General features: G+C 38.6%; 1 protein-coding gene across 2 annotated transcripts in view; it reads left to right on the top strand.

Moving 5' to 3' along the window:
• The window catches only part of Gabra3 (gamma-aminobutyric acid type A receptor alpha3 subunit), a 225990-nt gene that overhangs the window by 127097 nt on the left and 82479 nt on the right, over nucleotides 1-16414 (top strand). For both annotated transcript variants that reach the window (XM_008829498.2, XM_029561816.1), the window contains exon 4: nucleotides 11711-11778. In XM_008829498.2, coding sequence (XP_008827720.1) covers nucleotides 11711-11778 — 68 coding nt within the window. The remainder of the gene's footprint in view (nucleotides 1-11710; nucleotides 11779-16414) is intronic.

Genomic DNA, 16414 nt, shown 5'->3' with positions numbered 1-16414 from the left:
GTAATTTTATAATTTTAATCTAAAATGGATATTTAACACCCAGAAAATTATCCTAAAGTAATTGTTATAAATATATGTATCTATAACAATAAAAAAATGGATAAAAAAAAAGCAGACAAAGACACAGCAACAACTAAAAGAAAATTTCAGGCCAGCATTTCTGATGAATATGAATGTAAAAATTCTCAAGAAAGTACTTGCAAAATGAATTTAAGATCATCCACCATGATGAAATCAGCTTCATCCCAGAGATGGAGGGATTGTTAATATATGTAAATAAGTACATGTAATTCACCACATAAGATATACACCATGGCTCACTTTTATTACATTCAATCATATAGCTATTAACACAGTGAAATACACAACAGTTTCATCAACTGAAAAAAATGTCTTCATGTATCATCAGTCATTCAGTCCACTCATAATCACCTCCAGGAAACAACTGATATGTCCCAAATGGAGTCATAGGCATGTAGACTTTTGTTTCTGGCTTCTTTGACTTTGTAATATGCATTTAAAGTTCATTCATGTTGTTACGTCTACCAGCAATTAATTCAATTTTATTCATTAGTATTCTACTGAATGCATATGTTATACTTTATTGATGTGCCATTAGGAATATTTATACTTTTGGAAATCATAAATAGAGTCAATAAATATTCATATAATGTTCATTGTGTGACAAATTTCAGGCTTATTTAGAGAAACTAGGAGTAACATTGCTAAGTCATATGGTATAGGGATGTTTCATTTTTAAAATTGTTTTTCAAGGTGAGCATATAATTTTATATTCTCACCAGTGGCGTATGAGAATTCTGGTTTCTCCATATCCTTGCCTGCATTTGGCATTGTATATATGTAAATACATGCATATATATATTTATGAATTTTGGAAGCTTATCTTCCAGTAGACTTCTAATATCAGACTGTGCTTTTGATTTCTATCTCCTGCATGCATACTTTTATTTTTCTTTTTGTCTTTTTGAGACAGGGTCTCCCTGTAGACCCAGGTGGTCTGGAGCTCACTATGTAGACCAGGCTGACCTGGATCTCACAGAGATTCATTTGCCTCTGCCTACTAAGTGCTGGGATTAAAGGTGTGTGCCATGATGCCCAACTCTTACATGCTTAATTTCTATCTGTGCATTTTGTTTTGTAAACTATCTGCTTGGAGCATTGATAGATTTTTTGCTAAGTTATTTGGTCTTGTTATTCAATATTGAAAGTAATTTATGTGTTTGTATTCTGGATACAAATTCCTTGTCACATGGAAATGTTTCTCTCAGACTTTGACTCATTTGAAAAAGAGTTTTTTAAAAATATATATTTTATTGTATTTTTTAGAATTTCATGCAGGAATATAGTATTTGCATTATTTTTGTCTTTCCCTGCCCTCGTCCAACTCTGCCCATGCCCTCCCTGTCCCCGAAGTCCCCCTCAATTGAAAAAGAAGTTTTTATTTTTATGAAGTCTAACTCAATAATCTGGTATTCTGTATTTTCCGACTTTCATGTCATATCCCAGAATGTTTTGTTAGACTCAAAGTCACATCTTTTTATGTCATGTTACCCCCTCCACCAGTCATATACCTCAGATATTATACCCTGTGGTATCACATATTTATTTATTTATTTATTTATTATTTATTTATTAGCTTTGAGAACTTCTTATCGGGCTCTTTGACCATATTCACCAGAAACTCCTCCCTGATGCATCCCCACTTCTTTACCCCATAATTTTTTGTCCTTTAAAAAAATGTAATAACCCATTGACTTCAGTTTGTGCTATGCATATACTCTTGGATATGAGGCCATCCACTGGAGCATAGTCACTCCCACACCCTTAAAGAAATCTAACTCTCCCTCCTCCAGAAACCCTCAACTGTTCATAGCTTCTCAGTTAGTTGTGAGGGCTCATGAATCCCTTCCCTATAGAATACATTTCTTTTAAATCTTTTTTGAGACAAGGTCTCTGTGCAGCCCCAGCTGGCTTGGAACTCACTATGTAGACCAGGCTAGCCTCAAACTCACAGAAAACCTCCTGCCTTTTCCTCTCAAGCGCTGGGATTAAAGGCAAGTGCCACCATGCCTGGCTTAGTGTTATGCCTGCATGTATATAAGTGTACCCTTTTCATGCAATGCCCCCTGGAAGTCAGAGGAATGCATCAGATCCCCTGGAACTGTAGGATATGGATGGTTATTAGCTGCCATGTGGGTGCTGGAATTCGAATCCTAGTCTTCTGCAAGGGCAACCAGTGCTCTTAACCTCTGAGTCATCTCTCTAGTCCCCCTACAACACATTTTAAGTGAATTTCTCTAGCAAAGAAATATTTCCTCTTTCCAATAATCTCTTAAATTCATTTTCATTAATTATTAATGAATTCCAGTGGGGAGTACAAATTAGACTTGGAAATAATACAGGACATAAAATGAGAGGGGGTTTGGGGTTTGGGGTTTGGGAGATGGACCTGAGAGATGATGGGAGAGGGGCCTGAATGTGATCAAAATACATCGTATAAAATTATCAAAGAATCAATAAATATCTTAAAAAACCAAGTATCCACCACTTTACATTAAAGTCTCTGGTCAGTTATGCAGCTCCGCATTTCCCCAGAGCTCGCAGTCTGTTTACTGTGCCAAATCCAAAATGAGCTGCTTTTGCTCTCTGATTTCTTAATCGAGTTTTTCTGCCTTTCATATAATACATCTTAATCAAATTTAGACCCCTTTCCCCCTCAGCACTCCCCGTAGCACCCTCACCAGATTTCAGGTATTCTGTCATATATGTTAAGTCCTATCTAGTCCTAGCATTTGTACCCAGATATCTCTTGGTGCAAGTTCATCCGCTGGAGTCTAGTCGGCCCATCTAGAGTCACTCCCTTAAAGATCTACTCTCCCTCACTCTGCAGTAATCAGTTGCTAATAGTTCCTAGGCTAGGGTTGGGGCCTGCTTCCCATTTCCCCCATTCTATGCTGGGCTTTTGTCTGAGTCAGCATGGGTCTTGTGCATGCTGTCACCATTGCTGTAAGTTCATGTGAACAAGTTCCCAGTGACCTGAAAGTCTGTTTCCTATGTTCATGCACCAACTCCGCCTCTTACAATCTTCTTACTCCCTCTTCTGCAATGGTCCCTGAGCCAGGGGTGGGTGAGGTTTAATATAGTAGTCTTATCCATGGACACACACACTCTGTTGTGGCCTTCTGTGTGCATCACACTCTGTTGTATGAGGAAGCTTCACCAGTGAGAACTGAGAGATGCACTAATACTTTTTCTATCTGCTGTTCTGCAATGTCCCATGAGTCTTAGGTGTAGAGGTTCTATTGCAGATGTGTCATTTAGGACTGGGCATCTCTCAACCATATATTCTCTGTGTGTGACCAGTTGTGGAACTCTGTAATAGCCTCCATCTGTTGCCGAAAGAAGCTTCTTTGATGAGTGGTGTACAGTATACTTGACTGTAAATATAAGGATCCATACTTAGCATACAGTAAGAAATTTCATTTGTCTACAGATACGATAGACATTTTTAGGATCTATGAACTCTCCAGCCATGTATAACATATTTTTTAAAAATTTGTGTTCTAAGATATTTTAATCTTTTATTGGAAAGAACTGTATTTTTTACATTTTATCTACCATTATCATGTGTTTTTGCCTCTAGTAGTTTATAGTACTTTATCATGGCTTTGGAGATCTTTTTTATTTTTTATTTTTTGTCTTTTTGAAACAGTATTCCTGCAGCCCCAGCTGGCCTGGAACTCACCATGTAGATCTGGCTAGCCTTGATATCACAGGGATCCACCTGCCTCTGCCTTCTAAGTGCTGAGATTAAAGGCATATGTTACCATGCCTGGGCTGGAAAACACAATACTGAAATAGTAACAGTCAATTCAGTTTTTCAAAGATAAGAAATCTAAGGCATAGTCAAGATGAAGTAGGATCAATGTTAACTCAATTTTCACATTCATATACCAGTGATTGTTCCACTAATTAATTTTATATTTAGGCTAAGAAAACCATAAGGTCTGGAAAAATACTAGCATATCCTGAAATTTCGGAACATTTTGGTTGTTTTAAATACCTTTTTACTACTTTCCCCTGATTATAATGTAGGCACTACTTTAACTTTGCTCTCTGATTTAGCAAATATTATCACAATGCTCCTCCAAGGAAATCTTTCTAGCTTTTGGGAGTAAATGCTATGACCTACTAAAGAGGTTGTTCTTTGGTGTTTTTATTTTTTTCACACTTACTGCCAACAGTTCTCTGTGCTTGACTAGTTCCGTACATCTCCCCCTTTTCTCTAGAACTGCAAATCCAAATATTTCCTTTAATATCCAGTGAATATCAGGATCAGAAGGAAGAAATGTCACTGCAAAGGTCTGAGGGCAGAGATATTACAGGAACGTACTTCTATAGACATATATGAATGACACTGAGAGGGTTCAGTACATCAAACATTTCTGATGATAGTCACAGAAACCGATTGAGTTATTTACTTCTGTAAGGAAGCCATGATTTTCCTCCATACTCTTTATTATATCAGTATTTTATTTCTTGTTTCTTCCACTGAGTCTATTTCTTTATTTTTATGTATTGGCTTAATTTGATCTTGGAAACCAGGAAACCACATATTCATATGTTTTTAAAAATATGCTTTATACATTTCTGAAACTTTGTATTCTAAGTAAGCAAACTGAAGCTCAAGTACGTAAGTATCTTAAACAGGGTAATAGAGTTTGTCAGGAGCAGTGCCACAGCTTTTCTAAGACTTCCTGAAATCAGAGTTAGTGATTTCTGCATTGCATTCTGGGTAAGTATTGTGTTATATGACAAATTGTAGTAAGTATATGAGAAAGACAGGAAAAATGTTGGAAGAGGGGAAAGTCTGGAATGAGTGAAAGACAGATGAGACAAATGAAATAATTTGAATTCACAGTTCAAATACGTGTTGGTGCTTTGCAATTTGAGCATTAAGTCCCAAACTGAGGAATGTGATAATGAGGGATGAGGAATGCCAAGGATGACAGTCTATGTGTACGATTTTTATTGGGGGGGCAGTTAATGAAGTGGAATGGTCTGAATGCTCGCTCTTGTCTCCATGCCATGTCTACTTAGAGGAACGAAACAGTTAAAGTCCTCCTTAAAACTGAGTTAACTGAAAAAATTTGATAAAGAGGCAATGATTTCTTTTAAATAGAGGGTCACACAGTGATGGACGCTGAGATTTTATGTGTGCAATATGAATCTAAGCTTTAGTTTCTTCGGTGTTGTGCTTTTGAGACTCAAGATACTCATTCATTCTGATATAGAAATAATGGAGTTTACACATTAAGGTGTTAGTGATTGTGGTCTTTTAAATATGATAGGTCTTCCAGGTAATATATTCTGAATATATATTGGACACACTCGTCACTTAAAGTCTGCAACAAGAAAACAGCTGACTGTTAGGGTTTCCCTGCACATTTTAGGTACAAGACACTGGATGGAGTAGTATAAATAAGAAAATATAGACCTGAACACTATGAAATATCGAAAATTGTGATGTAAACATCAACCTAACCTAGACATTCTATATGGATATGAGTCCGTTGCAGTGCTTACAACAGAGCTCAGAATTTCTGATATATTCTTTTCTAATTTCTTCTTCCCTTGACTATCTTTCTGGGTTCTTCCAGAGCGTTGAATGCTGTTGAGGGTGGGGCTTCAGTGAATACTTACACTACCTCTGTCCACAGAGATTGCATAAGAGAAGTGGGAAGGATAATAGTTTGAAAGCAGAGTACTAATTCTCGTTTCTTCAAGAGCTTGTCCAGAAATCATTAAAACCCACATAATAACTCCACATGGCTATGTGACTAGTAAACATAGCTAGCTAGTCACAGTGCTAACTCATTTTCAGGTGCTCTGTTCCTTGTGAAGATGAAAAGTGAATGCACAGATGAGCATTCCTCTCAAATTTATAGTGATCTGAAATAAATGGGAAAGCTGGCCAGTTATTCTCTTGGCCAAAGCTCCAGTTCTCAAAGCTTTACTGTCTTAGGAAGAACGGAGGTGTGAAGGATACAAAGAGTCCTTAAGGATTTATAATAAAGAAGACTAATCTGTGTGACCAATGGTTTGGAACTATCTCTTAACACATAGAAGACAAAAATCCTTCTACAGACGAGTCTTTAGAAAACTCTGTCAAAAAATGCAGCAAATTGTGAAGACAATTTGGTTATTCACAGAATCACAATTTTCACGTATTGATGCCAATTATTCTTTATTTGAATTTTTGGAAATATTTTGATTTTTGAGAATTTCATACACTTATCTTTTGATCGTATTCAGAACCCCTCCCCCATCTTTATCCCAACATTAATACTTTGTGACTGATTTCATGTCATCTATTTTTTTTCTTATTGAGGCCTATTGAGTCTCATTTGTGTCCCCAAATGCCCTTTGGTGTGTGTCCATCCTCTGGGGCCTGATCAGCCTGCCCAGCATCACATTTCCTGAGCTAGGACTGGGACTTTGTGCTTACATCCCCCTTTCCTCAATGATTCCTGAGCTTTGGGATGAGAGAGCTTGATAGAGGTGTTCTATTCATGGCTAAACATTGTACCATCTCTTTCTTACTATATGTTGAACAGTTGTGGGTCTCTGCATTAATCCCCATCTACTGCCAAAAAAGCCTTTCTGGCAAGAGTTGAGAGATGGATTAATCTATTGGTATAGGAAAAAGTCATTAGAAGTAAGTTTAATACTATGTCCATTCAGCAAAACAATATTAGAATATTCTTCCCCGTGCTCTGTGTAGCCACAGGTTCTTTGCCCTGGTAACTAACAAGTATGGGCTTCATCTTGTGAAGCAGTTCTTAAATCCAAACAGAAATTGGTTGGTTACTCCCATACCATTCATGCCACTATTGAACCAGTGTGCATATCTTGCCATGCCAGTTGTTATTGTAGCTTGCAAGATTCACAGTTGAGCAAGGTGGAATGTGATTGATTTTCTCTTCTGGTAACATAGAAACTTCCAGCACTATAAAAGCTAGCCAGTAGAGATGAAACTTTAGGTCAGTCCCACCTTGATTTCTCCTAGATTGTTCCATGACTTATGTACATAGTGTCTTCAGCAATGGGGTCTTGTCATCAAGTTCTGTTGTGCAACCAAGTGCAATGCAAATAGCCTACATTATTTGGGGCTCTATGGGACCACTTGGTCAACAACTCCAAAAAAGAGAAGTCCATTCCCAATACTGGGCTTTAAACAGACACAAAAAGAAGAGTCATTAGCTTTTATTCATATCCTTCATTTCATCATCACACGTATAAAGAAGTTGTGACAGACATACCACAAATTTATTTCAGAGTATTAATAACCTCCAGACCTGAGCCATAAGAACGTAAATGGAAGAAAGAGAGGGGGTTCAAAACCGTGTCAAAAATGGAGAATGTAAGGAAGTTGGGACGTTCTATGGGAAAGAACAAAAACAGATTTAGGAGTACAATGCTCACATTCTATTTCTTTTGACAGGGTTTCCCTAGCCTCAGGTGGCCTCTATCTTATAGAGATCTGCCTGCCTCTGCCTCCTCAGTGCTGGGAATAAAGGTGTGGGTCACTAAGCCTGGATTTTTTGTTTTTGTTTTTTAATGCTCACATTCTTTAGATCTCTGTAGATCTTTATATCTCAAAAGTAACTGGACATTTTGTTTTGTGGGTCTAAAGAACAGAGTCAGGAGTAATGTGTATGTGTGCTAGGGTGGCACAGTAGAACTGGGAAGCCTATAGAAACTAGTTTATTCCCTAACCCATTGCTTTCATGGAGAAAATGAAAGGTTTCTTAGGCATGTATTTGAAGTTAAACTAGAAAATAAAATTTATTATGAACAATATATTCCTTATAAACACAGAGGCCACTTACTAATTGGCTACTGTTTATTCTTTCTGATAAATAATAAGCAGAAAGAATGCAGGGTCTGGTCCATGTATATGCCACCAATCAGCGTCGCAGTGAGAGTTAAAGATTATGTGTGCTTATGCATGTATGAACACAATGTGTATATGTCTGGGTCACTTCAGGTCATTGAATCATTCTAGTACTGCAGAAAATTTTCAAAAGAAAATTGATGACCTTTTGTTTCAGAGGGTTGCACTGGAAGGAAATTCTGTTCTGAGAAAGCTGCCAAAAGTGACTAGCTTCTGTGGATTACAGTCATCACCAATTTTAGTCTAATTAACTGTACTTTGCCTTCATTAAGTTAAACTGTAAAACCTTGCCATTGTTCCTTCACACACAGGGGCTGGAGTGCCAGGTAGGTGCTGTCTACTGAGACTGGGGTCTTGGACCTTAGACTTTTGTATGATTTCTGCCCACTTGGTCCTCTGAGTAGCTCCTGTGGTAAACAGCAGCAACAAAGGATGCACATTGAACACTGAATTGATCAACTACTGGTCTGCAAACAATCTCCTTAAATCCTCTGAACCATGCTGACGTAGATGCTATCATTATCCCAATTTTCCAGATGACAGACCAGGTGCACAGAAGTTAAATAACCAAGAGCACACAAAGAGCACGGTAGATGCTGCGTTTGTATGCAGTCACGTTTTGGCCTACTGTGTCGCACACAAAGAACACTGGTACAACCTAATTCAAACCCAGTTAGTCGCATTTTGAACCACTGTGTCACACTTCTACAGGTTCAGTGTGCTCTCAGGTACCATGCTTCAGTGCTTCTAGATTTCTTAGCCAGAAGATGGGACTAGCTATTGGAGATTGGGGTCTCTGTGTAGAATACTGAAGAAAGTAAATATGCCTGTGTTTACCTGTGCTTGGTCTATAGCACTAGAGGCCTCAGGGTGGTGACATAAATTCACAACACACTTACTTGTGTTACCAGGATACAAGTAAATAACCTGTCCACACACCCCACTGAAAGAGAGTTCTGGTTTCTCTGCTAGAATGAGCAGAACCTTTCTGTTGATCCCAACAGTATTATTTTTCTTGCTTTCCCACTCTCTCTCTCAATCTTGCTTTCGCTCTCTCTCATTTTCTAGCTCTATCTATAGTTTTGTTTTCTTTTATCGCAAACAGAACCCAAGTCTTTCAGTCTAGCTCAGACTCTGTCAGAGCCACAGTGATTCCGTATTTCCTCAGAGAACCCTCCTGCCAATTAACTTTTCCACTCTGTTATGAGGAACTGGGCTGGCCTTGGGAGCAAAAGGAGGAAGGAATGTTGATGGGAGGACTTCCTTGTTGACTTCATATTAAATTTCCAGGCCTGATATGCTCACTAGTTTTAGAGTTTTTCCTCAGTATCTCGTGTGTGTGTGTGTGTGTGTGTGTGTGTGTGTGTTGACTCCTCTATTAGGAATCTGCGTGACTTTCTTACAATTGTACAACTGCATGGATGTAGAAATGAATTCCATTTCTGAACCAGCCTACCTGCAAGTTGTATTCAAATGTGATTGTGTTTTATCTTGTTAATCTGTTTTGTTTACTATACTTCAATATAGGGAGATTGGAGGTCATTATGCTACACCATACATATATGTGTATTTGCTTCACCAACCAAAAAGCCTCTTAGGACACATTTTAAAAAATTATTATTTTCTATTTTGTGTGTATGGGTGTACTGCCTGAATGTGTATAAGTGCATCCATGTTGTGCAATGCCCACAGTGGTTAGAAGAGGGTGTCAGATCCCCTGGAAGTGGAGCTATGGATGGTTGTTAGCTGCCATGTGGGTGCTTGGACTCGAACCCAGGTCCACCGCAAGAGCAGCCAGTGCTCTTAACCACCGAGCCATCTCTCCAGCCCCATCAAGACACATTATTTAAGGGATCGTATTATTGGTTCTATGGTATGCTCTCTGCTCATTCAAGGACAGAAATCCATCTGAGAGAATATTGTGCTGTAGATGACAGCCCAACTGTTTAAAACAGCTCTAGTTTCACCATCATGTTATTTGTTGATTAAGCTTGGGAGTAAATTTTGTCTTTCAGTGAATTGATTACAGGGTAGATTATTATTAAATGGTACTTATAGACTCTTCTGAAAATCGAATGATTTTGGTTGAGTGCACTGGCCTTGAGTATATTGAACACATTAGTGCCTCTGTAGAGGCATAATATATTAAACCTTAGTGATAGCTCTGGAAAGTGGAAATCAACGTATAAGTGAGAAGTAAAGATATAAAATACATTTGAATCAGAATTCATGGATCAGTGAATATGGCACACATAGAATATTATATTTCCTACATACCCATGGAAGTAAAGAAATAGTACCATGGACCATAAAAATCAGTTCAAATTATATATCAAAACTTCTGTGGAATTTATTGATGTTAGCTGTATTACAGTATGTTCAACTGGTGTCAGGTATGCTGGATGGGAGAGGGGATTGTTTGATTTACTGCAATAATAAGGTGTTTAGTAGATTGAAATGGGTTTAACTGGGCTGCAGTAGGCTATCGGGGTTTATGCTGTGTCTGAAACAAGGTATAATAGATGGACTAGTTGTGTTAGAATAACATAAACGGAACTGACGGAGGCAATTTTGTATATTGAAATTTAATCCCCAGTGCAATAGTTTTATGATGTGAGGACATTTGGAGTTGATTAGGCCTTCAGTAGGATAAGTGACTCTGTAAAAGAAGCTTTAGAGAGGTGTTTAGCACCTTCTGTTATGTGAAGATACTGAGGGTACGATTTATGAATAACAGTCTCTTACCAGGTACCAAATCTACTGACACTTTGATCTTGGAATTCCAGAACTATGAGCAATAAATTCCCACTCTATAAATTCCCCAATATAAGGTATTTTATTATAGCAGCACAGACTATGTATCATTTCCAACTTGGCAAATATGTGATGAGATTAACCCATTAATTATGAAAAATGATTAGTGAGCAACTTGTGAGTAATAAGCCCCTATTCTGTGTGCTACCTATCAGAAGATGTTGATTCAGGTGGGAAAGTAGACAACAAACCAAATAGTATAATAAAGGAAAAGAGCTGGAAAGTATATCATGTGACATCGGCTATCTATCTCTAAACCTCAGTCACTTAATCCATCAAATTTTATCTCTCGTCCATACAAGGTCTATTATGGATGGACTTTTCTGGCTGTGCAGTTGTCTTCCTTGCATTACCTCATCATCCTAGACTGTTCAGTCTCGTGGCAGCATCACACCACTGTGTATTTCCATGATTACCATGACATAGAGAGTCTAATATTTGACCTTGTTCTAACGGCAGATAATTCTCCCACACCTGGAACTATTTACCTTATCTCTGCCTGTCAGTGGTCAGGGGAATGCAATCATCCTTTGATCCTAGATGTGGCACAGAGTTAGATTTTGCAATATTTGTAATCTACCACAGGGAAGGTTATGCTCATTATGAGAGACCAGCAGGTGTGAATGTCAGGGGTCTTTAACAGCTCCTTCAAAGTTTTGGTGGTTGGAAATTCCACTGTCATTTTTCAATGTTATTTAAAAGAATAGACATTATACCTGTAGCTAACATATATTCTGTGAAGAAATAGCACAGGGGAGAAATCTTTTCTTCTGAGGGGCATGGTTCCTGTGACAGTGTTAGACATTATTCCTCAGAGGTAGCAAGTTGGCTACATTTCAGAGTCCAACTGCGTTGGACCCTCTGAGCTCAGGCAACAGCCTTTCCTGATCCTTCACTTTCCTACCTTATCTCGCTCAGATGCCGTAACTGAAGTGAAGACAGACATCTATGTGACCAGCTTTGGCCCTGTGTCTGACACTGACATGGTGAGTACAGTTACTTAAAAGGTAAAAATGAAAGATGCTGCATATGGGTGTGCTGTATGTACATGTTCTTGTGGGTGTGTGCACCTGTACAAGCAAATATGCATGTATGTAGAGGCGAATGGCGAAGTGATGTCTTTCCCTATTGCTCTCCAGCTCAGTTTTTGATACAGGATCTCTTGCTGAACCCGGAGCTCATCACTTTGGCTAGGCTGGTTGGCCCGTGATCTCTGGGGGTTCACCTGTCCTTGCATCCTTAGTACTGGAATTACAGGTGCATGTTGTTGTGTCCAGATTTATATATGAGTGCTGAGGACCAGAATTCAGGTCCTATGTTTATATAGTAAGCACTTTAAAAACTAAGCTATCTCTCCAACCCCAAGAAAAAAAAATTTAATATTTATTTTTATTAAGTTTTCTGCATTTCACATAATACATTTTCATCTTCGTCCTATTTAGACCCCCTCCCCTATTCAGCCAAGTTTGGGTCCCCAGATGTCCCTCAGTGTGAGTTCATCCACTGGAACCTGGTCAGCCTTTCCAGCCTATCCAGCATCACTTTCTTAAAGAAGACCAACTTTCCCTCATCCAGAGGTGATTAGCTACCAATAGCTCCTCAGCTAAGGTTGGGGCATCCTGTCCAGTTCCCAAGTTTTATGCTGGGTTTTTGTCTGAGTTTTCATGGGTTTTGCACATGCCAATATCACCTCTCAGAAAACTGTTTCCTTGTGAGCATTCACCATTCCTGGATCTTACAACCTTTCACCCCTTCTTCTGCAATGATCCCTGAGCCCTGAGTGGGTGAGGTTTAATAAAGGGTGTCTATCCAAGTACACACATTCTGTAGTCTCTTATTCTCTACACTTTGGCCGGTTGTAGCTTTCTGTGTTCATCACCCACTGATGCATGAAGAAGGTTTGCTGATGAGAGTTGAGAGATGCCTTAGTATTCTCTCAACCCCTTATTCCACTGTGTTCTGTGAACCTTAGGTATAAGTTCCTTTGTAGATGTGTCACTTAGGTCTGGACATCTCTCAGACACTTATTCTCTGTGTGTGACCAGTTGTGGAACCTTGTTAACAGTTTCCATCTGTTGCAAAAAGAAGCTTCTTTGATGAGTAGTGTACAGTGTACTTGTCTGTAAATATAAGGATACAAGACAAGCATTATCAAGGGGGAAATGAGGGTGCTTTAACTGAGGAGGGAGAAGGGAAGGTTAGACAGGGAGAGAGAAGAGAGATAAATAATGCTTAGATGGTGTGAAGAGCCAGAAGGAAGTATATTAGTTCAAAAGCCTATTGAACAATACACATACAGGTCTCAGGGACCATTGGGGAAGAGGGGGCAGAAAAATTCTAAGAGCTGGGGGTGGTGCATGACTATAAGAAAACAGTCTTCCAGACCTCCGAGAACTTGCTCATATGAACTTACAGCAATGATGTCACATGCAAACTCAATCAGACAAACAAACACACACAGAAAAACCCAGCATAGAACTGGGGAAATAGGCAGCAGGTCCCAACTTTAGCCGAAGAACTATTGGCAGCTGATTACTGCTGTGTGAGGGAGAGTTGATCCTTTTTAAAGGAGAGACTCTACATAGACTAAGTAGACCACCACAGATGAACTTGCCCTGAGGGACATCTGAGTGCACTAACTTAACTTGATAGGCCTTAACATATATGACAGAATGCATGAAATCTGGCGGGGGGGGGTCTATAAGAGGGTACGGATAAGAGAGGGAATATAAAGATGATTAAGATGTTTTGTATGAAATGCATAAAATTCAACAAAATACATTAAGAATACTTATACAGTATCTGAACATGAGTGCACGTGTATAGCTGAAGGCTATATAACAAGAAACACAGTGCCAGACAGGAGAAACCTCTCAAGTTTTCGGTCAAGACAGTCCAAGAGACTCCCAAAATAACACAGACTATTGACATAGCCCTTGATTATCTCCTGGAACCTGAAGGTAAGACTGTATTGCTGAAGACAAGACATACTTTGAACTCTGGACTTGGATCAAAGGAAATGGAACTGAGCTGGAAGCCATCTTCCTAAAGACTAGCCCTCATAATTTCAGAGGATACTATGCAAGCTGCTAAGGGAGAAAATCAATCAATGGTCCAACCTCAGCTTTTATTTTTAATTGTATTATTTTTTTACACATATGAGTATATTGCCTGCATGTATGTAAGTGCACCTGTGTGGTGAAATACCCATAGAGTTCAGAAGAGAGCATCACATCCAATGGAACTGGAGTTACAGACAGTTGTTAGCTAATATGTGGGTGCTGGGAATCAAACCCAAGTCTTCTGCAAGAGCAGCCAGTGCTCTTAACCACTGAGCCATCTCTCCAGGCCCCAATTCTAGCTTTAAAGCCTAATAATCACAATGATGACCAGCACAGCAAACGATCTCTATAGGTGCAGTAGTGGCACTTTTATCCTTGGGGTAATCAACAGCTATCTAACTGGACTTAAAAAAGCCCACTCAATGGGAGGAAACTCATGTGTGTTACTGTAAACATAGCCAAATACATATGACTGGAGAGGTCGTAGATCCTAGAGAAAAACCTGTCTGTCACATCCCTTGACAAATGTAATTTCTTACTGCAAGATCAAGAAAGTTCAACTTTTGTTGAAACTATTCTCTTATGCCTGGGCTCTGGAGATGTTTCTGATGAATCAGACCTCTCTCTCTCTCTCTCTCTCTCTCTCTCTCTCTCTCTCTCTCCTCTCTTCTCATGGGAAATACATTTCTGTTGTTCTTAAAGTTTTCCTTGCCCTGTTCTTGGTAATTTGTAGTGGTTGATCCCAAGCAGTTTTCTGACGTCAACTACTTGCTATGACATGAACTTAAGCTCATCTGAGAGTGTAGTGACTGGGTTCTTGGTTCAGTTCTAGCTAACCAGGTAATTTTGGTATAAAGTAATTGTTATGGAAATGGAGACAGTCTTTGTTTAATAAAGTGGGGGCTCATAATATAATGCAAATTAAGTACTGATTCAGACTACCCACAATCCTTTATATCCATTGATCAAACACTGACGTAGAAACAGCTCCTTAGTTAAACTGAAAGCTTTCTAAAATCATGGGGCATATCTGTTTCATTCATCTCCTCAGTACCTAACTATTTGCCATATGGTAGACTCCAAATATTTGTTAGTTGCAAGTGAATGTGACACATCCAATTAAATTTGAAGGGAAAGATATAACTGTGCCTTCCATAAGTGGAGACAAACGTATCCTTCTAAACTTTAATTTCTTCAAAGGCAGAATATATGTCAGATGCCTCCCTGTACCTGTAGCACCTGCCATGGACTGTGGCAGATTTGGTAAAAATGCAGTTTCACTGTCACTTTCCATCCTTTGACAGTGAAAAATGGTTTTGGCAAATGGAGATATTTCCGTGGTATCTCAAGATCCTTGGAATTACGATGTGTAATTAACTTTGGAATTAATAACTTGAGAAATTTCAAAGTTACTTTTAGGTATAATTAACCTACCCTTTTCCTGAAGGCAACTTTCTCTGCTTAACTTCACTAAGGAAATAATTGCCAGCTGTAAATTGTCAACTGAGAAACTTCCTAGGGAATACAATGGACAAACGAGTAATGATGCATGTAAATAATACAATAATCGAACTAACCATCTAGCTTAATGAGAGAAATAAAATGGAGACTTGGGAAAAGAGAATCCATAAAATACATTATAGTCATAATTCTTGATAACAGATTCAGGTAACATATATTCTGTTCTGACAAATGCTTATAAAAATAACACAGAGCTATCAAAACATCCAAACACTGCACAGAAAAAAAATGTGTTAATTAAAAAGAAAATGCTACAGGGATGTCTTTCTGAGGGGTGGTGCTCCCAAGCACTGAAAAAAAGAGGACATGTCCAGTTCAGTCCCTCCCTCACTGCATCCGAGGCACACAATGGATTGACCTATTTTGAATGCCTCTTAGAAAGTAGGTTTCCTCGTCCAGTATTTTTCCAGTTATAGTCAAGAAAGGAATCTATATCCATGGCTTTCTTCCTAGAAGTTCATGATCAGCAATCTCTTAGGTTATTTTTAAATGAAATATGCATACAAAGACACACAAAAATGCTAGTAAGGGTATATTTTAAGAACTATGTATGACCGAAAGAGTGGTATGGATTATGATTCTCCAAATGGAGAATGATGGAAAGAAAGAAAAAGAGTAAAGATGAGAAAAGGAATAGAGTGATAAGATCTACACTTTAATTGAGCTCCCATGCATGTTGAACCCCACATTCTGGTAAATATTCACAAACCTTGCACGATTTTTCTAGCATTTGCCTTGACATAATGCTATTGGACTGTCGAAGCCATTAAGTATAATCTCTGCCCTGTGTAGGAAAAATATTAATTGCCTTTCCCAGAAGATTTGATTTAAATACGTCACAAAACAAAACAATTCATTTGTCAATTTGGAGGCAATCATCCTTAGAGCGTATACAAGGGCTCAATTTGCAAAGAAGGAATTGATTACATTTGTAGAATGGTTACTCAAAATCTGATTGCTTTTGGTCAAAGGTCGTGGGATACTTAATGGGGTAAATAGATACTATTGGATTTTTTTCTAGCAGTTTTGACTCTGTGGA

The sequence above is a fragment of the Nannospalax galili genome, unplaced genomic scaffold, assembly GCF_000622305.1.
Source record: "Nannospalax galili isolate Female #2095 unplaced genomic scaffold, S.galili_v1.0 scaffold513, whole genome shotgun sequence".
Classification (NCBI taxonomy): domain Eukaryota; kingdom Metazoa; phylum Chordata; class Mammalia; order Rodentia; family Spalacidae; genus Nannospalax; species Nannospalax galili.
Note: the sequence above shows the minus strand (reverse complement) of the source record. Positions and strands in the feature narration are given on the sequence as shown.